The sequence below is a fragment of the Amblyomma maculatum genome, chromosome 11 (assembly GCF_055883805.1).
Source record: "Amblyomma maculatum isolate TAMU_Amacu chromosome 11, ASM5588380v1, whole genome shotgun sequence".
In the NCBI taxonomy this organism is placed as follows: Eukaryota; Metazoa; Arthropoda; class Arachnida; order Ixodida; family Ixodidae; genus Amblyomma; species Amblyomma maculatum.
The window spans coordinates 52002889-52028736 of record NC_139354.1 but is presented as its reverse complement, the minus strand read 5'-3'; the positions used below and the strand labels follow the sequence as shown (position 1 = coordinate 52028736).

At 40.7% G+C, this 25848-nt stretch overlaps 1 protein-coding gene and 1 long non-coding RNA gene across 3 annotated transcripts in view; one reads left to right on the top strand and one right to left on the bottom strand.

Annotated features, from left to right (window-relative positions):
- Positions 1 to 449: 449 nt before the first annotated feature.
- Positions 450 to 24210, bottom strand: LOC146173797 (uncharacterized). Its single transcript, XR_014701928.1, has 3 exons — positions 24062 to 24210; positions 12505 to 12714; positions 450 to 543 (listed from the first exon to the last, which is right to left on the bottom strand). It is a non-coding gene; the product is annotated as an uncharacterized LOC146173797 (long non-coding RNA).
- The window catches only part of LOC146173796 (uncharacterized), a 31987-nt gene continuing 6647 nt past the window's right edge, over positions 509 to 25848 (top strand). Inside the window, exons 1-4 of one of the 2 annotated variants that reach the window (XM_084583817.1) lie at positions 509 to 625; positions 20569 to 20723; positions 21177 to 21259; positions 23786 to 23881. In XM_084583817.1, the coding sequence (XP_084439943.1) occupies positions 593 to 625; positions 20569 to 20723; positions 21177 to 21259; positions 23786 to 23881 (367 nt within the window). In that variant the 5' untranslated portion in view covers positions 509 to 592. Of the gene's footprint in view, positions 626 to 1638; positions 1740 to 20568; positions 20724 to 21176; positions 21260 to 23785; positions 23882 to 25848 lie in introns of those variants that run through there. The other variant, XM_084583818.1, reaches the window with a different exon arrangement.

Here is a 25848-nt window from a genome sequence, read left to right as displayed (position 1 = left end):
AAGACTGTACAGTTTCGAAAATTATGAAACAGTTCTGTATGTACAGCAGTAGATGGCACCGGGAACTTGAGCCAACTGCAGGTTTTTAAACGTGTAGAGACAGAGCAGATTAGACAGTTGTCAGTACAAATTAAAGGTGTTGGCATATATTGAGGCCCTAGAGATGCAAATGGAGATAGCGGAAGGCTGTTATTTTCGATTGGGATTGTCTTCAACAGTCAAAGTATTGCTTTCGCTTGAGAGCACAATGAGCTTTTAAAAATGTTATACCCTTTAGCTTCATATTAAAGTTCAAATAATGCGCATTCTCCTCAGAAAGATCTTAGCGCTTCATTTCACATGAAAGGACAACCTGAGACTGGCGTCGAAAAAGTTTCAAACTCAAATGCAGTCTCATAAGCAGCAGTTGCAGTTTTCGAATCAGACAATAACTTGTCAGAGTTTTCGAAGCCAGAATAGACGTTTTAGCAGCAATGAGTGTGTTCTTCTTTTTAGCTTCAACAGCAACCATTGCTGTGCAGCACGGGAAGAGGCGTCGCCAATCTGAAAAAATCAAGAGAGGTTGAGACAATATACCAGACGGCATGACGTTATGAGGCCTTTCCATAGCCGCATGGAGCCAATGGTTGGTGTACTACGCCGCTTGCGCTACTAAACCCTTTTTAGCGTAATGCTTGTTTTATGGTGTATTGCGAGATTTCGCTGTTGTTCCTGATTTATAGTGTGAAACTGAAGAAAGGTATTTTGCGCGGCATGTCTTCGATTTATTAAGCCAAGTAAAGGCCATATCAAGACAAAACAAACAAAAACAACAGAATCATCATTAGGCATGCTGCGAGAAAACTGTTATACAGTGCCCTTATCTGCGACTATTGCTCGGTTGATCCTCTTTAAAAACTGATATTTATTTTTAGTAGTGTAGGAATTACAGATTGGACAAAAGATATTTTTACAAATAATATGTAGATACATGGGCGCTTGTTGCTACTATGGAAATGGAAGGCTGATTGATGACCTTCTTTGAGGCCAACAGTGTTACCAGCTTTGTAGCTATTGGAAGGGGACGAAAGTGTAAGAAAGCGGTAGGGAGTCTGTGAGGAAGCTGCCTTTCCCACTTCCGATACGAAGACAATTGCACTGTCGCTGTTTATTTCTTCTTTTCATATCTAGGAAAGTGAATCCTGGTGTGTGGCTGAGGCTGGTGAACGCTTTACACGCTGAAGCTTCCATTCTCTGTAATGCTCACGCTCGCAAGTTAGTAAAAAATTATCTGTGTAAATGTTGCTCCTGCTAAAAAAAAACAAAAAACATTCACGCCCTGTCGAGGCGTCGGCATTAGGGTCGTCATTAGAGTCGGCACATACATAACTGTTTTGTACGCTGGCAAGCCGAGAGTCGAAATAGCTTGACGACGCCGAATGGGGATGCATAAATATATAGGTGATTATCACGCTATCAACACCACACACTGCCCGTGCGTCGATGCACTCAAAGAAGCACTTGTGAAACATAAATGTTGCTCAGTAGTATTGCGCTGCCTCCAGTTGGTGCGGCGTATATAGAAAAGTTTCGGGTGTCATTAGAAGAGCTTTGTGGTAGGAAGAACGCTTACACCTGTACTTTACATTCCTTTTCGTAGATCAGCGTTTTGAAAAAGCAACCACGAAGTTGTTCAATGCATTCCCAATGCCAGCAGCCTAAACAAGAGGGAGATTTTGGCACAAACTCCGGGCAGGCAAGTAAGTCACATCCATAGTTGATTCTTCGTCAGCATTCAGGGAAACAACCCGTTTCTCCCAGTCATGAACAAGGTGCATTTACAGCTTTGTTTATTTAATGTTGAATATAGCAATCGCTGTCTAAGAATTTTTCCCGGGGTGCTACTGTAACACTATAAAAATTTTACCTCGTTGAAAGTAAATGAGGATAAAGGTAAAACGGCACAAATTTAGGTAATCATGGTATAGGCATACGGTCTTACATTGTGCCTATGGTTTTATAAATAGATGTACTTTACGGTCTGAAAAATATGTTTATGTATGTAAAAAGATTGATTCATAAAAAGTTGGAACTTTTGAGAAGGTAGGAGCCAGCAGAAAAGAAGCAAAAAGAGTGCGATGAGGCAGGAATACATATGCAGGATATGGGTTATCACGATAGATCCAAGTGTAATTAGCGCTTGGCTGAATTTGCATTTGGGATTAGCTTTAGTAGAAGCGGGAACAGAAGCCCACGTCTGTAAGAGCCACGGCGTAGCGCTCGCGATGACGTGGTCCTCAGAAGGTATTCGAAATCGGCGCATAGACGAGCTGTATGGTAAAGTACTAGAATTATCTGTAGTGGCTACACAGCAACCATAGTTATGCATTAAGAAAGCAAAAATTCCAATTGGTTTAAGTGGTTTGGCTTGTTATGGTTCGACGTTCCAAAACCAAAATTCTAATTAAGGAAGATGTTAGGCAACGAGACACGATTTCAACAGTGATATTTACAGCTTGCTTAGAGGGAGTATTAAAACAAATGGAATGGGAGCAGTTAGGCAGCAGTGTAGTAACCTGCGATTCACTGATGACATTGCCTGGTTAACTAGATCAGGGTACCAGTTGTAACTAATGATTAGTGATCTGGTCAAAACAGGCAGAAAGGTAGGCTTAAAAGTAGTATGCAGAATTATATGGTAATGTTGAACGGCCTAGGAAGAGAACAACAGTCTAAGATAGGTAGCGCACCGCTCGAAGTTGTATGTCTACTTAGGACAGGCAGTGACAGCAGATCCGGAATCCGAAAGGGCACTAACTAGAAGAATATGATTTGGATGGAGCGCATTTAGAAGGTACTCAAGCATTATGACTACTAGCTTGCCAGTATCCCTCAAGATGAAAGGGTATAACAGTTGCATCCTAACACTACTCACCAATGGGGCTGAAACATGCAGGTTAACGAAAAAGGTTCTACTTCAGTTCAGGACAACGAAGGACATTCGAGGTGTGCTTCGGACACCCGACGTTTTTTTATCAATGCGTAAACGAAATTAGAAGACATTTGTCGATAGAAATTATGCCACGGGAAAACTGAAATTCTAGTGGTGTGGTAACGGCGATTAAAGCTTCTATTTCGCTGCTGAGTATAACTACTTCAGTCCCGCAGTTTCTTTCTTCCCGTTGAGGAAACAAACATGCCACCACAAAGTTTCCAAAATTGCCACTCAGACATTGGAGACAATAACACTTTTTTTCCCAGATGAAGAAAACATATCAAAAGTGATATAGGTTCACGTCTAACACCTGGAAGGCGCGTGGGTACTGCTATACCACGAGTGTAATGATGTCAGTCCACCTGCGTGATTAGCATAACCAACTACTGGCACATTCATACAAGATAAGGCCTATAAGTGTATGGATGGTCACAAAAATATCAGTAATAAACTCACCTGGCGGTGCATGATGACGACAGTTTCTAGCCTCTGATGTGTTAGGATGAAGCCTGAAACAATTCTGTTGGAAAATATGGGAGCGTGAGGCACATTGCTACCACTAAAACGGCATTGCGACGTAGGCCATACTTGGTTTCCTTCTTTCGTCTCAGCGAATTTCATTGAAGGGACAGCATATGGCATTCAGAACTTTCTCATAGGCCACACCTTTGTCCGACACGGCAGGAGATGGCAAAGATGCGCGGGTTGGACATATCGGCTCCTATTTATTGGGTATGAGGTAATAAATAGCTCTATTAGATCATGTGTGCAGATCCCTACCTTGTCCTCATTCAAGTAGGTATAGTATGCTGCTACGTTAACACGAATCCAATAATTTGTGTCTATAATATCTCACTTTCAAGCTCATTTGTGGAACGTCACAAGTTCTCACATTAAGCAAAAGCCATCGGCCTATGAACCTATGAGCACCCAATAAGTTCTACGCTGCGTTTTTCTTAATAACGAGCTTGAAAATCCTCAGGTAAACGTGCAATCATAGATGTAATCGTCTTGACGTGGTCGGTTCTCATGTCGCTCTCAAGCCTCAAAGGATGAGTCCTAAGTGGCAATTACTGCCGAGTGTTCGGGTCTCGTGATGAAATAATACACGCGAAACAGTCAGTGCCTAGCGATATTGCCGTGCAGCTGTTAGATCCTTGATCAAAGTGGGAGATTTTTCAAGCACTCCTTAACAGTGAATAATTTTTTCAGCATGAGAGGGCTGTCAAAATATACGTGTGGAAAAATATACACGTCAAACCAGAAAAAGTCATCATTATTGCTGAATTATACTCGTTGAGTTGAAAAGTAAAGACGGGGCTTTACATCACTCCAGAAAGGATAATTTTCCTGTGCAGAGCACCTTTTTCACCTGTCTGTAATTTTATTTTGATATGCTAACTATGGAATACCATAGTTCTAAGTTTTCAACATGCAGAATTCTTACCTAGGTTTTCAACTGTACAGAACAGTTATATACGAATACTTGCGCCACTGCTCCTGGGTCTAGATATTGTGTAATCAGTGCTAGTTGCTCAATATTTCATATTGTATCTTATGTGGTTTGAATCGTGGTCCAGGAGGAAACGTTGATAGCAGCAATTTTAGTGCTTGCTTGTTCCCAATAAATATACCGGCTAATATTTCAGGAAAAACACGTGCAAATTTGCACGTGTTTTACGATAAAAAATAGATCAATTAATTGATCTATTTTTTATCGTAAAAGCGAGATTTCACAGAACACGCACTTCCAGCGGATGTTGCTTAGTCAAGGGGAGCCTTATCTATGCAGCTCATTGAAGCGCAAGCAGAAACTAATTATTTAGGGGAGATATTCAAGCTGCGCCTCGGCGCGTATAATAATATGACATTTATTATGCCGATGCACAGCTCCCGTTATGCAAATTATTTTACGTATACGCCGTTTACAGCTCATGTAATCAATAAATCATTATGATGCGACAACAATATATATACATCCCACTTAGCAAGAAATACAGCATTGTGGGCATTGTGAGGAAATCATAGGAGGCAAGGCTCAGCCAGGTAACAGCATGGAAAACGACCAGGTGCTTCTTTGTAGGCAGGTTTTATGCGGTTACGAAAGTAGATGCTTCGGCAAGGACTGGCAATTCCTTATTTCTTAGCAAAACAAAACAGCGCACTCTTGACACACGAACAAAGAAAGAAATTACGACACAGCGCTGACTTTAACTGATTATTTGATTCCAGTGCGACAACATATATATGTTCGAAAAGCGGGCGGGAAAGCATGGATATAGCTGCTGGGTTTGCACGCGACAGAGAGATAACGCAACAAAATTTGAAAAGGCGCGAGATAACAAAGCTACCCCTACATGGATCACTGCAATGTCGTGGCGGAGGGGCTTGCGAAACTCGATGAAGTCGTGAGCTCTGCTGTGTAGGGCCATCCAAGATAGACAGGTCGCGGCAGAGAGTTCTGACAAAATGTGATTCACTGGAGAAGGTAATGGCAACCCACTCCAGTATTTCCTGCCAAGAAAACCCTATGGCCAGTCAAAATACCATTAATGATATGGCGCCGGAAGGTGAGCCCCCCAGGTTGGAAGGCGTCCCACATGTTACTGGGGATGAACAAAGGGCGATTCCTAGTAGCTCCAGGACGAATGAAGCGGCTGGGCTAAAGCCAAAAGGACGCTCACTTGTGGATGTGTCGGGAAGCGACCGGAAAGTCCGATGATGCAAGGAGATATATCACATAGCAACATGGAATGTAAGATCTATGACGCAAGGTAAACTGGATGTCGTCAAGCGAGAAATGGACAGATTGAACATTGATATCTTGGGTATCAGCGAGCTCAAGTGGACCGGAATGTGAGAATTTAACTCCGGCGACCATTATGTCTTTTATTGTGGGCACGAATCCGAGAGAAGGAATGGGGTCGCTCTCATGTAAGCAGAAGAATGGGCAAAGCAGTGCTAGGGTACAACCCCAAAAACGACCAAATGATTTCACATCAGATCCAAGGTCACCCTTTCAACATAACAGTTATCCAAGTCTATGCACCGACCACTACTGCTGAAGAAGCTGACCCTGAGAGATTTTATGCGAACCCACAATGCCTTTTAGACCGCATCCCATCATCAGACATCGTTTTTCTCACAGGAGACTGGAATGCTAATGTCGGGAGTGAAGAAATATCCGGAATTATAGGAAAGTTCGGTCTTGGTGAGCCAAATGAAGCGGGGCAGAGGCTAGTAGAGTTTTGTCAAGAAAACAACCTGACCATAGCGAATACTCCTTTTCAACAGCACAAGAGGCGCCTGTACCCATGGACTTCACCGGATGGTCTGTACAGGAATCAGATCGATTACATTCCTTGAAGGCAGAGATGGAGAAGCGCTATACAAGCAGTAAAAACAAGGCCTGGGGCCGATTGTGGCACCAATCATCAGCTTCTTGTTGCCAAAATTAAGCTTCGATTGAGGAAAACGCAGAAAACTAGAAGGCCTTTCAGGTATGATATGGATCAAATTCCATTGGAATAGGCTGTGGAAGTGTGGAATCGATTTTAAGAATTAGATCTAGAAGACAGAGAGCCCGAAGAGGTGTGGGCTGATGTTCGTGATATAATACAAGAAGTTGCCACTAAGGTAGTTCCAAAGCAGAAGAAATGCAAGAAAGCAAACTGGTTATCTGAAGAGGCTCTGCAAATAGCTGAGGAAAGGAGGATGGCAAAAGTTATGGGGAAAAGAGAAAGATACAAGGTTCTCAATGCGGATTTTCAGAAAATAGGAAGCAGAGATAAGAATGCTTTCCTGAACATAAAGTGCCTAGCAGTTGAGGACAACAGCCAATTAAGGAACACAAGAGCTCTGTATAAGACAATCAAATATATCAAAGGAAGCTTCTGTGCTAAGCTGGGCGTGATAAAGGACAAACGAGACAAGGACCTCACTGAAGCCTCAGAGATAAAGATGTTGCAGGAATACACAGAAGAACTCTACAAGAAGGACCCGAATGTGCAAACCCAACATAAGACGGTTGTGATTACTGATCTCCAGCCGGGCATCCTGAAGAGTGAAGTTGAATGGGCCTTAGCCAGCTTTGCTAAGAACAAAGCTAGCGGAATTGATGGCATTCCAGCTGAGTTGCTTCAAAACCTCAACCATGGCGCTGTTAACATTATGCATACATTATGCCAGAAGATTTGGACAACCCTGCAGTGGCCACAGGATTGGAGGAGGTCAGTTTACATCCCCATTTCAAAGAAAGGCAGTGCCAAAGATTGTTCCAACTACCACACGGTCGCACTTATTTCGCATGCTAGCAAGGTGATGTTGAAAATCCTCCAAGGTAGGCTGCAGCAGTATGTGGATTGATAGCTTCCGGACGTGCAAGCTGGGTTTCGCAAGTGCAGAGGAACTAGACACCAAACTGACAACCTTTGCTGGATCATGGAAAAAGCAAGAAAGTTCCAGAAACCCATCTACTTCTGCTTTATTGATTATGCGAAAGCTTTTGACTGCGTAGATCATAGCAGATTGTGGCAAGCTCTCGAAGAGATGGCAGTTCTAATTCACCTCATCTGTCTCCTCAGGAACCTGTATGAAGGGCAAGAGGCCACAGTCAGAACTAGGCATGGTCTTACTGATTAGTTTCCGATTGAGAAAGGAGTGAGGCAAGGTTGCATATTGTCGCTCTGCCTATTTAACCTATATGCAGAGTGCATCGTTGCTGGAAAACGTATCAACAACCTTAGATATGCGGATGATACCACTTTAATGGCAGAAAGTGAAGTGGAACTCAACAGACTTCTGATACGCGTACAAGAAGAGAGTGAGAAGTTTGCGCTTAAACTGAACATTAAAAAGACAAAGATCATAGCGTCTTGCCCTATCGAGTTCTGGAGCATCAATGGACAAGAAGTGCAAGCTGTGACAGATTTTCTCTTCTTGGGCTCGAAGATTACCTCGGAAGGAGACTGCAGCCATGAAATTAGGAGACGCCTGCTTCTAGGAAAGAGAGCAATGGTTATCCTTGACCGCCTAGTAAAGAGCAGAGACATTAGTCTGCCAACCAAGATCCGTATAACTCGTGCTACGGTCTTTCCAGTTGTGATGTATGGATGCGAGAGTTGGACTGTGAAAAAGGCTGACCGCCAAAGAATTGACGCGTTTGAATTCTTGTGCTGGCGAAGACCCTTGATAGTTCCTTGGACTGCCAGAAGATCAAATCAGTCGATATTGTCGACCATAAACCCTGACTGCTCATTGGAGGGTCAAATTCTAAAGTTAAAGCTCAGCTACTTTGGTCATCTGATGAGAAGAGAGGAGTCGCTGGAGAAAGATTTGATGTTGGGAAAGGTTGAGGGTCGCCGGAGAAGGGGTAGACAGTGAACGCGATGGTTAGATGGCATCCTCGAGGCACTGCAGATGAAGTTATGTGATGTTAGGAATATAGTGAGAGACTGGAAAGTGTGGAGTGACATGGTCCATAGCGTCACGAAGAGTCGGACACGACTGAACGACTGAACTGAACTGAAGAAAGCTGAACATAACAAAGCGAGGCGAGAAAACAAGAAAATTTGAAGGGCGAATAAAAAGATGAAGCCTAAAGCAAAAAAACAAACAAATAACAAGTAACATTATGAGATGACGAGAACAAAATGCACAAAAGACAAAGAGGCCGCTAAAAGCATAATGAAAATTAAAAGCGATAAAAAATCCAAAAAGGGAATTAAAAACAGAATATTGAAAACAACCAATGCCTAACGGCCTTTAAGAGATAGAAGTGTAGTCCGGAATCCTAAACATTAAAACTACTCTGTGATTGGCTGAAATAGTCGAACTCGCGTCTCGTTTGCGCTATGTGGGCGGCTTGTATGGTTTCGCGTGTGATCTGCTGCGCATTTTTCGCAGTGGCAGTGCAATCATGAAGGAGGAGCTCACAGGAGCCAGAGGGGCACTTAAGAAATTGGAGAGCCAGGTTTATTTTGGCAGTGTTGTGCACGTTATATGAATGCTCCATAAGACGTTCATCGAGGCAACGCCAGTTATGCCCCACGTAGGCCTTGCGACAGCTGATAGGAATAATATCAACCGCACAAACTTCGCAGGGAACGAAAGGCAGGTGCCTGGTGCCTAACAGGGCAGTCTGGTTTTCGTACATGCGGGGAATTCATTCTGGGACAAAGCCTGCATATCTTGTCGGGCGCCAAGAACACAACACGGACATTTGCCGTTTGCCCGATCCTTTTAAGCCTGTGAGAAACGGTAGGCAGGTAAGACACCACAGCAAACTTATGTTGGTGGTGTGGGGCAGCACTCACTTGATTTTCTTTTCAGTTTCTTTTTTTCCTATTGGTTCCGTCCTTCTTTACCGCCCTTCTATTTCTCTAGCTTTGTTGCCTCGCTTTGTTATGTTCAGCTTGGTTAGCTAGCGTCTTTTCATCTTTTTTTTTACGTTGTCTTTCTGTCTCGTGCGAACCCAACACCTTTTGCCCATGCTTTTTTGCCCACCTCTAGAACATATATATTCTATCGCTCTGCAATACAGTAACCAGTTGGAGTCAGCGCTGTGTGCTTGTTTGTTTCTTTGTCCGTGCGGCGAGTGTGCGCTGTTTGTTTTATATTGGGACATATATGCCCTGCGTCGCTGGACGTTGAAGAAGACAACGATCAGCAAAAGTGACACAGATGAAGACGAAGTGGTAGCAACGGATGATGCTAGAAGATGGTTGACGCTGCTGTGCTTCTGTGTGCTGTGTGCTGTGTCATCTTGGACGAAGCTTCGTGGACGGACGTTGCTACGTATCATCTTGGTGGAGGTGACTAAAGATCCCCGTGTGCACAGATGAACTATCAACTAGCCCGTTCTTCCACCGTTACTAGCAACTCCACATTTTCCTTTGATGAGTATAGCACCGTCCAGCAAAGTTAAGTCATGACTATGACATGCTAGTGCAAGGCCATGCAACCACGTCGTTCTGGCTTTAATAATGCAAGAATTTATATGCTTCTGTGATTGCTGTCTTCCATACAACTGGGTAACTTAAGCACTTGTGTCTTTGGAATCTGAAAAGGTTGGGCTTTTTAAGAGCGTGAGCATTAATAGCGAAAGTTCTTGGTACATTTCTTCGCCGCATTCAAGAAAGTGAAACAGCGCGTGAAACAAGCGCGTCGTGACATGCACACCAATGCACGCGGAGTCAGGAATTTCTGATGCTACCGCATCGAAAGATTGAGCTAGTGCATTTGAGTCAAACTAAAATCGGTGGTGCGCTTCTCATTTTAGTTGTCATTCCTGCTACATACTGCGTTTTAAATTTGAAGACAAAACTACCCTTATTGCTGACGTTGGCGACTTTTCAAACATACACTAAGGTATTAGCAAATGGTTGAACGTTTCAAAAGAGGCACGAGAAGTTGAGTTTAAGATTTTATAAAAGAGATGACAATGCAGGCACGCATCATACTGTATCTCTCAAATGCGTCACTGCAGGATTACCAGAACCTGGCATCCTTACTAGGATCATTGCAACTTCACAACAGTGTACTAGACCACTTTTTTGACTTAGCAAAACTACATCATTTAGAACAAAGTCATGCGGTCAAGCACGTACAGAAAATGATGAAAGGTTCTCGTACACGTGGCGAACTGAAACCCTTTCACTGCTCGCAAGAGGAAATACCACTCAGAGAAAATACCACTCAATTGAACGACACTCATTGCAAGTTTTTATCGAAATAGGAAGAAATGGTTGTTCGTTCCTAATCTGAGGTTGTGAAGAGCAGCAATTTTAAAGCTGACAAGGTCCTCATGTATTTAACTGCATGGCAGAATATTGGTCAGCCCATTTTTAAGCAACCTACAAATTTTACGGAGCTCAGTGAGGAAACAGATAGCGCACAGATACTGAAAAGTTACAACGATAACAGAGGAAAACAAAGACGAGCGCTAACTCACAACTAAAGCTTATTCAAGACGTAAGGCCAAATAAACAGGAAGAAAAACAAAAAATACAACAAAACTGATACGAAGAAAATCGTGTTACCTAGGATATCTCAGTGATTTGTCCAAGAATTGAAATTCTCTACCAGAAACGCAAACGAAAATCTCACTTACGCACTTATCTTCACTGATGCACATGTGGAACGCTCCCATATTTCCGCAAGTTGATCCCTGTGCCTAAATATGATTTTTATTTTATCAAATTGTAGTTTACATTTGAGCTTCTTTTCATTATCAATTGTGCTGCACTTGCACGAATTATAGAGAATATTTTGTTAGAAAATTTCGATTCTTGGTTAAATCACTAAGATATCCCGGAAAACAAGCTTTTCATCATTTTAGCATTGTTTTTTTTTTTTGTTCCCTCCTATTTCTTGGGGGCGTACGTCTTGAATAAACTTTAGTTGTGAATTAGCGCTCGTTTTTGTTTTTCCCTCGTGTCTTTGTGTCCACGCGCAAACGTTTCAGCGTGCATGTCATCAAATTCGCACAAGTTTCCGCTCTCCTAAATAGATAGCAGTCTTTCTGAGCTCAAGAAATTAGGCGTATGTCGCTTACCTCTTGTTCGTAGAAAATACATGTAGTATGTTTTGATTTTGTTCATAGAGCTGACGTAGAAGCAAGGTTCGGTAAACTTTCAAAACGCCTAGTGCCACTTTTTTCGTTTGCGTAAAGTGTTTGTTGTCACCTCCTTAGCTACTAACAAAAAGGTTTTGTCACCTGAGAGGACCTGGTAAATTAAAAATAATGTATGAGTGGTATGTAGCATCTTCTTAGATTGTAGGGTAATTTATTTCAACCATATTTTGTACGACATATGAGTGAGAAGAATTTAAAGAATTACTTCTCAAGAAACCTACGTTAATCAATCCTTTCTTGGAATTCGGAATATGTCTATCTACTATGTCACGACAGTTAAGAGAAAATGTATTGTTGGAAACAAAACATTGTGTTTCGGAACATTTATTCAACGGCGAATTTTTCTAGCCACTTATACACAGACTCAAGCTGAAACTTGGACTAATGGTGTAAAGCTTCGAGTTCGCAAAAAAAAAAAAGTAAGCACGCTTGTTAATGGCCTAAACATGTTTTCCTACATATCTGGAACCAAAGAGGTGACTTATTTCTAAATTGTGAAAAGTGAGCATCATAAAAAATTGTGAGAGAGATCAAATCACACTGCTCATAGTCTGAGATCAATCTGGGTTAAGTTATGGTTAACGATTGAGTTTATAGGCCGGGTAAATAATTTCGGACAATTAATAGCAGCGTTTCATACTTTTCATTTCGTAATCATATATTTCCAGTAATTAGAGGGTTTACCGGTATCCTAACAAGCTCTCCTAGGCTCTCTTTCAGCAGGAACTCAGAATAATATTCTCTACATTATCTTTTATTCCTGCATCGCTCATGATGTCCTCGCCGGATATCAATCCTCTCTTTATTTCTTTCGAGTAATTAGAGTGTTTACCGGTATCCTAACAAGCTCTCCTACGCTCTCTTTCAGCAAGAACTCTGCATTAATATTTCTTACCTTATCTTTTATCCTGCATCGCTTATGATGTCCTCGCCGGATATCAATTCTCTTTGTGTTTCAGGTCCTGAATTCTCTTCCCCATTTACAGTTCACTAGTTGGTGAATTCCATCTTTAATGCTTGATTACTTCTCTTAACAATTACACTGGTTTCAGAGCTTGTCACAATGTAGAGCACTGCAACGAATCCTTTCGATGATCTTGTGGTCCTGCACAAGCACGGCTTAAAATAATTATTTATGATAATGTTATAAGCTATATAACTTCTACGCTGCCTACTCGGGCTGTTCTCTTTTCGCCTCTTCCACATTCTTTTGAGAAATACACACCTTCTGGCTCTTGAGCTATTTTGTCCTGCAAAGTCTGCAAATAACTCAAAGCTGCTGTCACCCACTTCTCAGTATCCAGCCCAAGTTTTCCTCACCAGTAGCAGCAAAACGAGTATTTTGCAGGTCCCCTGTGCCAGTGTGAAACGAATTGTATTGAGTAGTTTTTGCAGTGTAATATAATCGTTTTGGTTTTGCTCCTGTCAAATTTTACTGAGTGAACACGCCTTTTTATCTGATTTTCTTAAGAAAACATTACATGAAATGGGGCCAAACGAGAAATCTTGTTTCTGAATAGTATACTAAAATGTCAGTGTTACACAGGCGCCTGACCACGCAAACAGGCTTAATGGCATTTTTACAATCGATCATGTTAAATTTGGTTAATATGTATGCGAACATCGTCATAATACCCTTTGGCACGATCGTAATGGGGAATACGGACAATACGGAGGATAGTCACAAAGAACCAGTCGCACGACAAAAGCGTGCAAAAGGATAGCATTGGAAATAGACCTGGTGAAGCTAGAATATACCTTGTGAGAAAATATTACGTGGGCTAAGAAGGTCTAGGCTCTTGACTCGGGACTTGAAACAGTAACAATACTGAGAAGCTAATGAAACATCACAGAAGGACAAGGATTTATTTGTCCACCAAGAACTGGGCATACTTAGGTAATAAAATACGCGTTTAGATAGGTACTATTGAATATAATTAGAGAGGGCCAGGAAGTTTTCTAATACATTGGCCGAGAGATGTTTTTAAGCATATGAAGTGTATATTTGCACGTCAAATTTGCGGGCATTGTCTAATGCTTGTAGCATGGGAAATCGATGCGACTATAGCGATCCGTTTCTCGCAACTTGCACCAGCTTTCAATATGCGGACCATCACCGTAACCGAAAATGACACTTGCGATGTCACTTGAACACAATCAAATAACTGAACAAGAAAATGTTTCGCGCAATCAGGTGAAGGTAAAACTGCAAGCTCTTGCCAAACAGTGCAGTTTCAAAGCCGAAGATAAAGAACGTTGGTGTTCATTCCACAATGAGGGGAATCAAGCGGTATTGCAATGTAAAATCCAGATAGGACTAAAGGTTTTTTCCGAAAATTTAATATTGCTGGCAGTTACGGTGAGAAACAATAAAGGGAGTGGCTCTGCTAGGTGGCACTTGGCAATAGACATGTTCTTGCCTTGATTGGCAGAAGGGTTGCTTTTACGGTACGTGACCACAAGCCGTCTAAGGGTGCTCCTGCCGAGGGGGATTAAATCTTTCGTGAGCATTTGACCCCTTTTGGATAAGATGTTGTGGACTGTATTAAATAGGATGTCATCAGTGTGCTATGGCCTGCAACAATTAAACTCAAATTGCAGAGAGGTAAACCTAAAATATCTTGCGTAATATTTAGTTTCGCCCAGTTTTTATCGGCAGATTGGTAATATACGTGGATTACTAGCTGCCTACTCATTCGTGGTTGTTAGCGTCATTTAACGCAATGTGTCGACGTCAACGACCATTGGCACATTTACCCGGCCACCGTATTAATTTAAAAAGCGTACTAAAAGCACGCGAGTGATCACGCCATTTTCTGCGGTAAAATCGCGTGCAATGAAATGCGTCACTTTCGCCACAGCTTTACTACAGGAGAGCTGAAATACAGCTTTAATAAACGTGACATCATAGAAACATCCGATCAGTTTTTGCCCGATTACATCGCCTGTCTACTATCTCCTGCCAGAGGCTCGCTCTTGAGGAGCACCGTGATGTATTGCGGAACTTAAAAGGGATGTCATGAATAAATTTGAGCTTCATCCAAGAAATACAAGCATGTGCGCGTAGTCTAGAAACTGCGAAGTTCAATTTTGATGAAAGAAGCTGGAGGTAGACTTTATCCTAGGGCCCTGGAAAGCTGGATTGTAGACTTTATCCTAGTGCCCTGGAAAGCTTAATTGCAATCTCACCCACTCACGTTAGCGGTAAAGGATAATGTTGCAGCGCGTCTTTACTCGGCTAGAGAGAGCTTTCGCATTTAAACACTGGCCGTAAATATGGAATATTGGATTGAAAGGGCGATATACATTTTGTATATACGGAGCCGTTTTGCTGATTTGGTTTTTAATCAAGAGCCCACTGCATCTTTATTTGATGAATGATATTAGCAACCAATTTAACATTCCAGCATGCAAGAACTAGAAACCACAGCTCTGCTTGCCACTGAGGTCTTTGGAGAAATAATGTATTGACCGTGTAAATAAAGCGAAGAAAGCAGTAGCAAATGGTTGGGCGAAAATATCGCGTAATTACGTTCTTGTATAGCGCATTGTTATAAAATATTGAAATGCTTATACCTTTTGACAAAATATTTATTGATAAAAATAAAAAGGAATGAATAAAAGGACAAAACAAAAATAGAAAGAATATAAAAGGGCAGAAAAAAGGAAAGGACAGCCAAGGCGCATATCATGGCTCTACAATTAGTGTGGAACTCTCAGTAATCAAACATAAACAAGCTATAGGCTGTAAATTCGAATCCAGCCAAGTACAACCAACAGAACAATCCATATAGCGCCAGAATGTTCTAATAAACAACAAATGATTTATTTAGATGGGAGTTTTCCTACTTTATATTTTCACATAAATTTTGACGGCAAGAATGATACTGCATATAGCATATTTATCGAGCTAATTAGCTAAACTAATAATTTTGCACATAAAATAGATGAGTGTTAAAAAAAATGATATTCAAAACTACACATGTGAATAATAAGTTTATATTGTTAAAGCCACATATTGCGTCTATTTTTCTTGAGAGGGGCTGGGGTTATGTACATTTGTTTCACACATCGAAGAGCATGTTTTCAAATGAGGATATTCATATTATCATGTATTGTTCGAAAAGAGGAAGAGCATTAAAGTTCATAAAAAATAAAACCTGAGCCACCTGCTGAGTGTCAAGATATGGAGCGGTATGGTTCGTTGCTCAAAAAAGGAAAAAGAAAAATTGTTCTTTAAATGATGACGGAGGGAATAAAATAAAAAGCATTGACTTGTATGGCTCGGCCATTTATTAAAAAATTCGCAGAAAGAATTCCATCCCAACAAACCTTTGACAACATGCTTCTGGTGTGCTCGAGATGCTTGTAATTATATGTTTCTACGTTCAAAACAGGTGCGACTCCAAATTGCCCTCTATGATCACATGCTTTGATGGGATGCGCATTTTTTTCTTATACTCACAACGGGCCTTATTGTAGACGTCATTATTCTTGAGATAGATTAATGACTTTGGGAAAACAGTAGATCTATTAAAACCATACCTAGAACGAACCCAACCAAATATATAAATGGCGTTAACTCCGCACCTGGATAACGTAGTTGCCCACAATGAAGATGCTTGCTTCTTTAATCGTAGCACTAGCCATTATGCCCTGCATCTATGGGGCCAAATTGGAAAACGATAGCAACGCCACTGTTCCGTATGAAGAAGACCCCAGTCATTTCTCTGAACAGAATGCTAGAGCGGTAAGACCGTTTTTGCATCCTAAATATATTACAATCACAGTGAAAAACCCGCTGTTTTTATCCTCTGCATATGTAAATTATGTTTTTGTCGATTTGATACTAAGTGATATAAACCTCCGCAGTACCGTCCAATATGAAAACAATCTGTCATAATTAAGAGATATTGAGATGCAGCGTACGCAACCATTACCAAGATTCCAAATTCAATCATTTTTTTACAACTGTAACCTCTCATAGCCTGAGTCGCTTTGGGACGTTAAACCCCACAAACCAACCAACCAACCTTCCCACAGTCTCTCGCCTCTAAATAGAGGGTGTATTGGAAGAAAGGTCTCAAGAAAGATAACGAAATGAGCTCTATTCTGGTTAGCACATTATTTATTACATTTTTTTTTGCCTGTTCATATGAGTTAGAGCTCAGAATCGTAGCATTTACCGCATGATTGAACGTAGAACATTCGGACAAGCAAAACTTCGGGTTCAATACGTCACGCTGGCCCAGTGATTGCGGTAAGAATATCGTAAAAACATGATAATTGTGTAGGAATGGTTTTCGCCTCTCAGAGGGCTTCATGGCCCATGCTACCTTTTATTATCAGGACAAGGTCTCGCCCACAAGGAGAGAAAAGCAGTTTCCTCATTTTGATTTTCTTTCCTTTGGGAATAGGATGTTGACTTTATTTTGTGTCTTCCTAATAGCCAACGAATTAAAGCTCGAAAATATTTTACGAACGAAGCGCGTCATTGTACTGCACAAAATATATCCTCTAGTAATGTTCCTTATCAATATTATGAACCTATAGGAGCTCCACGTTTTTACAAATCAAGTAATAATGCACTACCAAGAAAGGCTTCCTTCTGTAGCATGTAAAGGGAGGCATTTCTTCAATCGTAGTCTTGAAAACAAAGTGGAAAAGCAATTTAATATTAACGTGTACGCTATGCGTACGACAAAAGAGAGGCAAGCACAAGGCAGGAGCCGATTTGCAACTGTACTCAGTAAAAATGCCCTCAATCCGAGAAGATGCGCTTTCGCGAAAACGCCGAGAGAAACATTGAAACTTCCAAACAGTAAACCGTTGCAAACAAGAAAGCTGAACAGCCCATTCGAGGCCATATAAGTGCGTTAGAGTTTTCGGTCCAAAGACGCGTTACACAATTCGTGCATAATTTTGTAAAGACACGTATCAGCCATCTTGTAGCAATGCCACATTTTACCCCTTGGAATGAAGTCAATAATTAAAAATATAATCACAGAAGAGGACATGTTGACATCAAAAAAAGAAGGAATGAAGATTAACAAATGCTGTTGTCTTTTCGAAGTTGGAGAGTTGATTTTAAAGCCCCTGGAAAAATAAAAGCCTTTGAAGACCCGTGTCAAGACCCCCAAAAAGTTTTTAAATATTGTTTAAAAATAATCATCAATATAACGCAATTATTCAAATTAGATGTTTGGTTCAAATACCTAAAATATATGTTTAGTTTGAAAATTGTTTTAGGCATTTCGAAACAACCAAACCACGTGAAATATGTACAGAATCGAACAAAATTGTTCAGCTGTTATGCAAGTTGAGCCACACACTGTGCTCTAGTTTCCTTCATATTAGAATACCTTTCCTCTACTTGAGACATATAAAAGTGCCATGGCTGTTTTTGGCGTACTCATCTCAACCGGTCCAACAAATAATTTTGTCACTGCAACCGTTTCCAGAGATTGAACTTTATGAATGAACATCAGAACATCTTTTGCGTAGCTAGAATCAAGAAGAAGCCACACTGGGCTGACCGCGGAGTAAATGCGATGAAAATATGGTTGGATTGGCGTTCAACAATTCAGTTCAGTTCAGTCGTTCAGTCGTGTCCGACTCTTCGTGAACCTATAAGCTATGTCACACAATGCTTTCCGGTCTCTTACTATGTTCCTAAAATCACATAACTTCATCTGCAGTGCCTCGGGGATGCCATCTAACCATCGCGTTCGCTGCCTACCCCTTCTCCGGCGACCCTCAACCTTTCCCAACATCAAATCTTTCTCCAGCGACTCCTCTCTTCTCATCAGATGACCAAAGTAGCTGAGCTTTAACTTTAAAATTTGACCCTCCAATGAGCAGTCAGGGTTTATGGTCGACAATATCGACTGATTTGATCTTCTGGCAGTCTAAGGATCTCTCAAGAGTCTCCGCCAGCACCACAATTCAAGCGCGTCAATTCTTCGGCGATCAGCCTTTTTCACAGTCCAACTCTCGCATCCATACATCACAACTAGAAAGACCATAGCACGAGCTATACGGATCTTGGTTGCCAGTCTGATGTCTCTGAAAAACCCCTGGCCACGGCCATCGTCTGCGGTGAAGGCATCCCAGGCACTGTTCCGCTTTATGAAAAACACAGGCCTAATCGAAAGACTATGAGTTTGCTGTTATATTAAGTGATATACGACTCTGACGTGATGTGATGTGCCATGTCTGTTATGTGACTGTGATAACTTCAATCATTCCTCTCTTATAACTTTCATATCCACTCACCTCCTTTCCCTTGTGCAGGGTAGCAAACCGATTGCTTTTACGGGTTAACATTCCTGCCTTTCCTCCTCATCTTCCTCTTCCTCCTCCTCCTGATGTCTCTGCTCTTAACTAGGCGGTCAGCGCTAGCCATGGATCTCTTTCCCAAAAGCTAGCGTCTCCTAATTTCATAGCTGCAACCATTACACTGTCCTGAACATGGTACCCTGCTAGAACGCTAGAGAATTATTTATAGAGAATGGTGGGGTGCGCGCTTGCTAAAGATGTGCCCATACATGCCGTAAAAAAGCACATGTACCTAGTGGCGAATCTTATAAGTGGTTGCGACAGTTGGGTCCCAAATTGCACTATTCAGAATTATCATGGTCAGGTAGGCTACACTCACTGCAGAGCGAAAGCCTCTCTCATATTCCTCCAATTAACCCTGTCCTGTGCTAGCTGCATTTACTTGACCTCTGGAAACTTCTTAAGTTCATCCGCTCACATAACTTAAGGAGTAATAGGTTATTTTTCTGACCAACTCTAGACGCTTCTTATCACTTTTGGTTCCATGGCCCTCTGCGTTGTCTTCAACTAATGAAGCGTTCTCCTCAACAAAGGAAATAAAGCGCGAAGCGGGTCCTACCCTTGTTCGTTTATATTGCGGGTTTCGCTGCAATGGATGCACAAACAATAAAATTTCAAACCTTCTTTATTCAACAATTATCTTTATATCATCGCACCCTGCATTCTATACATTCTTAACCGTTCTAGTTAGAGCGTCACTAGTTCTATAAAAGAAAGTATAAAGAAAATTGTTTATGGTCAACCTTGTGTTACGATTCAAAGTAAAAATATATAAATCCTGTTGTGTTTGATTTATAGCTACTTATTCGAAAGGTGGCCATCACAGCAAGGCACAATGCTATGCGAAAAAGACACAACTTTTCGGAAAGTATTTTATTGGGAATATTTGCTGAGATATCGCTTATTCTTCCTCTCCAGCTTACAGACTCAGCACTCTGTAGAAGTGGTATAATCAGCTTTTGGCAAAAAAATGCAAATTGCAAAGTTATATTCATGATAGTGGTTTTCACACACCAAAAAAAGATGCTTCTACATCGCGTAAAAGATCAATTCTATGGCTAGAAGTATTGACTTTAGACCTTGTGCACGCATTTCGCGCCTCGTTGCAATGGAAGGCAAGTTCTTTTAGTCCATTCAGAGATTGATGCATACCCGAAATAAACCGATTTAAATGATGACGCCTTTGGGCGAAGGGCACCGCTTGAAATTACAAAGGTCTGCCTAAAAAATACTCAGATTCCCTTGTTTTAAATATACTGACAACTCTGTGCTTGTTTATAATACAAAGTCCAAATGACTAGCAGGTTTTCAGTATTCCAACATGTCAATTTTCCTTGTTCATTTGTACATTATATCCTAATTTTGATCCATACCCTATACCATAAGAGGCATTAGAAATGCATGAATAAGAGAGCGCACTGGCCCAAATGTTCATTTTTGAACAATCGGTAAAGAAAGAGTAATAAATTTTTTAACTAAGCGATCGCTAATTTAGCACCGGCTCCTCAGAAAAGTAAAAATCAGGCATGCCTTTATGAATATTTGCTCTCAAGCAATAGTCACCGATGGTGCATTCATAACATTTTTGAAGTTTTCGTTTTGTTCCTTTTCCCGTGAACAGGCAGTGAATATAACAGGAAAAGTTTATCTCACAACGGTCAATTACAACTTGACCACAGATGCAATGTGCCTCTTCGCAGAACGCAAAAGTACCATCAGTAAGACCCGTTACATATTCACTCTTGGATCAACGCTACGGAATAATCAAACACACCTGTAAGCGCATCTTTACCCTATATTTATCATACTAAATGCGATGAGATTCCTTTTGAACTGCAAATTTATTAGTAACACTATGTGTTATTCCGGTTATTCAGGATCCATACTTTTCGCACCTTTGCAAATAAATAAGCTATATACAAAAACCGTACATTACGGCATATATAAACTCGCTGCTATGATATCTAATATTTCGCAACAACTAGACACTTCCTTTGCAGGCACTGGCGGTGAATGATGCTGCAGGCTTCTCTCAGGCATGGGTAGGAATGAAGACGAATGCACAAATTCACAGAACTATATGCAGCATATTCAGAACGAAAACTTCAGAAGTGTAATAAACAATCAGTTTTCAGCTTTTACATCGTCTCAAATTGCTTTATAAAGAACGTCCTGCTGATCAGGACGCGCGCGGAGCAAGGTACAGGATCACGATTTCATTTTTTTCAGGACAACATTTGAGACAACACTCAAACTTTCGAAGACGGGATCGCACCAGAAGTACAATGGAATGACCTACAAGTTCAGCCCATGTAAGCGGTTCTTAGTCTATGTACTAGATAATGCATTGATTTCATCCTTGTCCAATGGCCGTCTGTGTGCGCGGCAAGTGCCGAGTGGTGTATAATTATATGTACAATATGTTCAGAAAGGCAAATAACATTGACGACTGGGAGTCCAAATGTGCAAATTATGTGTTCGACAAATAAATTTTCGTCGTTTACTTTGGAGGAAAGAAAGTGGCTTGATGCATATTTCGTGCACAAAAATCTAAATTTTAATTTCTCCTGCAACACTATGCATGTTCTAAAGTATTTATTATTTGAATAAATTCACTCTGTTGCTGTTTATATGTATGTTTGCGTTTGTTTATCAAAAACGAATGCTTGAATGAACGAATAAGCAATACACATAAATAGTCTAGCATTTTGAGTCACACTTTTGTGAGCCTATGCGAAGAGCCATAGTTGGACTCGTTATGCATAGAATCACAATCGTACATAGTTTTTATTTTTTTATTTTGCGCTTGAAATTGGTATAGCGAACACATTTTACTTTAAACGTCGTCAGGGGCTTGAATAAATTTAATATTTTTAGCAACTTGTGGTCCATATGAAGACTGCTAAATGAGCGGTTTATGCTGGGTGACATTGTGGTATCTGTAGACTGAGGAAATTAATAGTTTTCCTCAATGCAATTTTATGCGTATAAGCATTCTGAAAATTGTAATCATCTTAAAAACCTGTTTTGGCGTTCTGGCTGTCTGGTTGACATTGTTTTTACACCAAAAGACAATCACAATGGCGATAGAAAATAAAATAAAGAGCTTGTTAGATTAGAAAGATGGAGGCCTTATCAATTTTGAAGGACGTAATTACCGAAATCACGTGTTACAACGTTGCAGAAGTAGGTAGAGGTACAACTCTTTTTCCCTAGTTGAACTTAGAAAAAACGCATTTACCCCAAAAATTAAGTTCCGCGAGAACATGTCTGCTGATATTAGGCGGCATTTTCTCAGCTTTGCACTTTATCTACACATGATTTTTGTATTTTGGATTTTATGTAATTCTCTAAAACATCAAGGTATGTTTTGTTGGTAATGATTTTCGTTTATGCACGGGATGCAGCTATCAGGCTTTAATGCAATGACTAATATTTTTCAGACGATTTTTTTAAACACCCACCTGTTTCTGAGAATTATGCACCATAAATAATATTTTCTAAATATAGTCATTCCGAAAGCCCGGCATTCATTCCTCAGCTTTGTATATCCGTGTGTTAGAAAGAAGAAGAGTAATCTCGCACTCATCTGGCATGATTACTGATTTATCCTAAAGCTGCACAAGCCCCCATTTTTTTCACTTATGCCTGAAATTTGATCGGCGTAAAGAGGAGATGAAACTCTATAATTGGAACAACATAAATTTCACTTAATTCGAATAAAAAATATAATTGTTGATTAACATGTCCACTAAAGTATAAACAATTTTGCTAATAACTACTTCGGCCGGGCAAAACAATCTGTATTATATGGCAGAAGTATAATTTTCTTGAGATAAGTACAATGCAACTTCTCCCAATTTCATTGCATTACAGAACGTTTGACCTTACTTCTGTGGCACAATAAGTGTGACTATTTGAAGATTATTGCCGGAATTTTGAAATCTGGCGCCCTAAAACTGCAAAGTTTAAAATAAAACCCCAATAACAAAAATCTATATAACACCAAAAGTGCTCAAATTGGTTATTAGCAGCGTTTCTGTACTTAGTTTACTGATATTATGACTGTGCGTCCTTCAAGTTGTGCAAGCAGGGATGAAGTTTTGTCTAAATAAGAAAAAAATTACAAAGAAGTGAACTTTTGTGCATGCGGCTCATATATAAGCTTGGTTATATCACGTACTACGCAGACCAACTGAGCGCTAGCAGGCTGACGCTTTGTGCCATGAGTGGCGTAACACTACAAAACTGACCACAGACGAAAATCAGAGGCACTCGTACGGTGCTTTATACAGATTCCTTTTTCAAGCTCTAAAGGTTCTCATTCGGGAAGCCTTATTTTAAATGGGTAGTGAATGGACATTCAGCTAAGTTCCGTTTTTCTAAAACTGAGGCGCGCTAATCTCTTCTGGAGCTACGAAGATCAAACTACCAGATATATTTGCTAGTTCATATCTCAGAGAGCGCATGATTTTAAATAAAACAATCCAGTCGAACGTAAGGATATTTATATAAGGTTATCCCCATTCTGTTTATTGATACCTATGCATCTACTGTTGTGCTGCCGCCCTGCACCAAAGAACATTCATAGAGATCATAAGAGCATCATTCACGGCCTAGCGCGAGATACCTATTCGTAAAAGTAAAGTTATTATTACGAGTTAGCAAATAGCTTTATGTGCATGCATCTTTAATTGCACAATGTTTTTATTCTAAGCGCGAGTTTATTCAATTTTTGTTCACAAAGCTGAATTAGAGTGAAAACATTAAAATGGCACAGGGTAAGAATCATTTTTTGTATTTTTGGCTTACTGTCTGAGCGCTTTCTATCCTTTTAGGGGCTCCGCCGATGCTCCGGAAAATGATGTACATAAACAAAAACAGAACATGCTTGGTTATTGTAAATAACCGAAATACCTCACATGAAACAGCAAGTAAGTACCGATTAGTTCTTGAAACAGAGCCCAAATGCCTATAGTAATGAGAATTCGATCATCTATTTTGTCTAATAAGTTTCAAGAGACAAATATTTCTCACTGTACCCGATTATTATTATGTTATTTGTTTCACAGAATAACGGCGCTGCATTTATTACTATAGTATTCATTGCTCACCGTGTTGTGCCCGTTGTGAATTATCGTTGAATAAAGTAGAATGTGTTATTTTCGTTGGTCGTAGGTCACCAGGACCGATGTTTGCAACGACAAGAACCAATCTTGTTTTCATACTGACATAAAATTCTCATGCGCAGAAAAAGGACGCATTCCTGAAAGGGAGCAATGATAAAGGCTCCATATAAAAACCTAAAAGAAACAATATTCCTCCAAGGAAGAATAATGCCGCCTTTCACAAAGTTAATGTTTATTCAACGACAAAGCATTTAGGCTTCGCCGACAACTTTGATACGACCTCGCTCCTTCTTTCCTCTAAAGAAGCATAGACAATAACTTTGTGGACTTGAAATTTACGATTACCTAAAACTTTTGAATTCCGAATGTTGTGTACAATGCGGGCAATATAGGTTACATGAAGCCGTAAGGGCACTGGAAAGCTAATATCTATCAGGTTGTTGTGCGAACTCGCCGTGCACTCTTTAGCAGTAAAACTGCGCAAATACACATTAATGAGGAGCACTATTTTGAGTCTGTGCTTTGCCTGCTTCTTGTCCATGTTTCATCTGCAAATTTCTTCTCGCCAAACATCGAGGTGAGACTAGTTTAATACACCTACATCAGGCTTCTTTACACGCTATTTGGTTCGAAATCGCAAAAACGAGTAAGTTTGAGTGTACATGTATGATGCAGCAGATGGCGCCAGCTGTTGAAGAGAAACACATAAATATCTACATAGGAGACTTGTACGGAGCCAATAAAGCGAGTTCTGTAAATGATATTTGGTCAGCACAACACTAGCTGAGCTATGCGGGCTTTCTAGAAAAAACGGAGACATCGCTCAAATGTGTCTTCTACCTGCCCGTAACGTGTTAAAGTTTAGAGTATTTAAAAAATACAGTTTAGAATTAACACTACTTGAGAGGATGTCACATTTTTTAAGGTAATGGCTTTTAAAAATATTTAAAGAAAAATAAAGTGCGCTCATTGCGAATACACAGCATACTAGCCACCCCTCCCCGCTGTAGTCCCATTTAACGTACTAGGTTCGCAGAAGCACTCACTCGAGCACTCGTACTATCCCAAGCAGCACGCCGTCAATGGACCGCCAATGGTCCAATATTGGGATATATTGGTCCCAATATTGGTCAATAATGGCATCTGATTGGGGCGCACAAAGAGCCAAGATATATGCCAACCAATTTGATCCGCTCTCCTATCAAAACCAGTATTGGCATACTACCTTGTTTACCAGCATTCAACGGCACTCAATGGCTACTCAATATCTTCCACCCAAGCTCACTCACTGGTTGTTATATCACGGCCATCCGGCCAAGCTCACTGGCCATCCAATATCTTGTATCCATGCTTATTCACTGGATATTCACAACTGGCATCCAGCCAGATTTATCGGCTACCCAATATTTCCAGTCCAATCTTGCCCAGTGGTTTTGCATTATTGGCATCCAGCCAGAGCAATTGGCAATCCGGCTAGTTGCTTTTTCGTGCTATGACTAATAGGCACCTGCAAAGCCATCCCCTACTTATGCAGTGCAGATATTTTTCATGCAGCTTTTTATTTAAATAAAGCATGCCGAGGATATCCATGCACAGAAAATAATACAGCTGAAAGGTTCACTGCATGGGGATTTATTAGGTGTGCACGTGTTACAGGGCATGGAAACATTTAGGCAGAACTCTTAGACTTCAGTGCTCCTCCTGTCTTTGCGTCCCTTGGCAAGGTGTTCTCAGGTCCCAGGTTGGAGGAAGGCGCTGCGTTCATCGCAGCT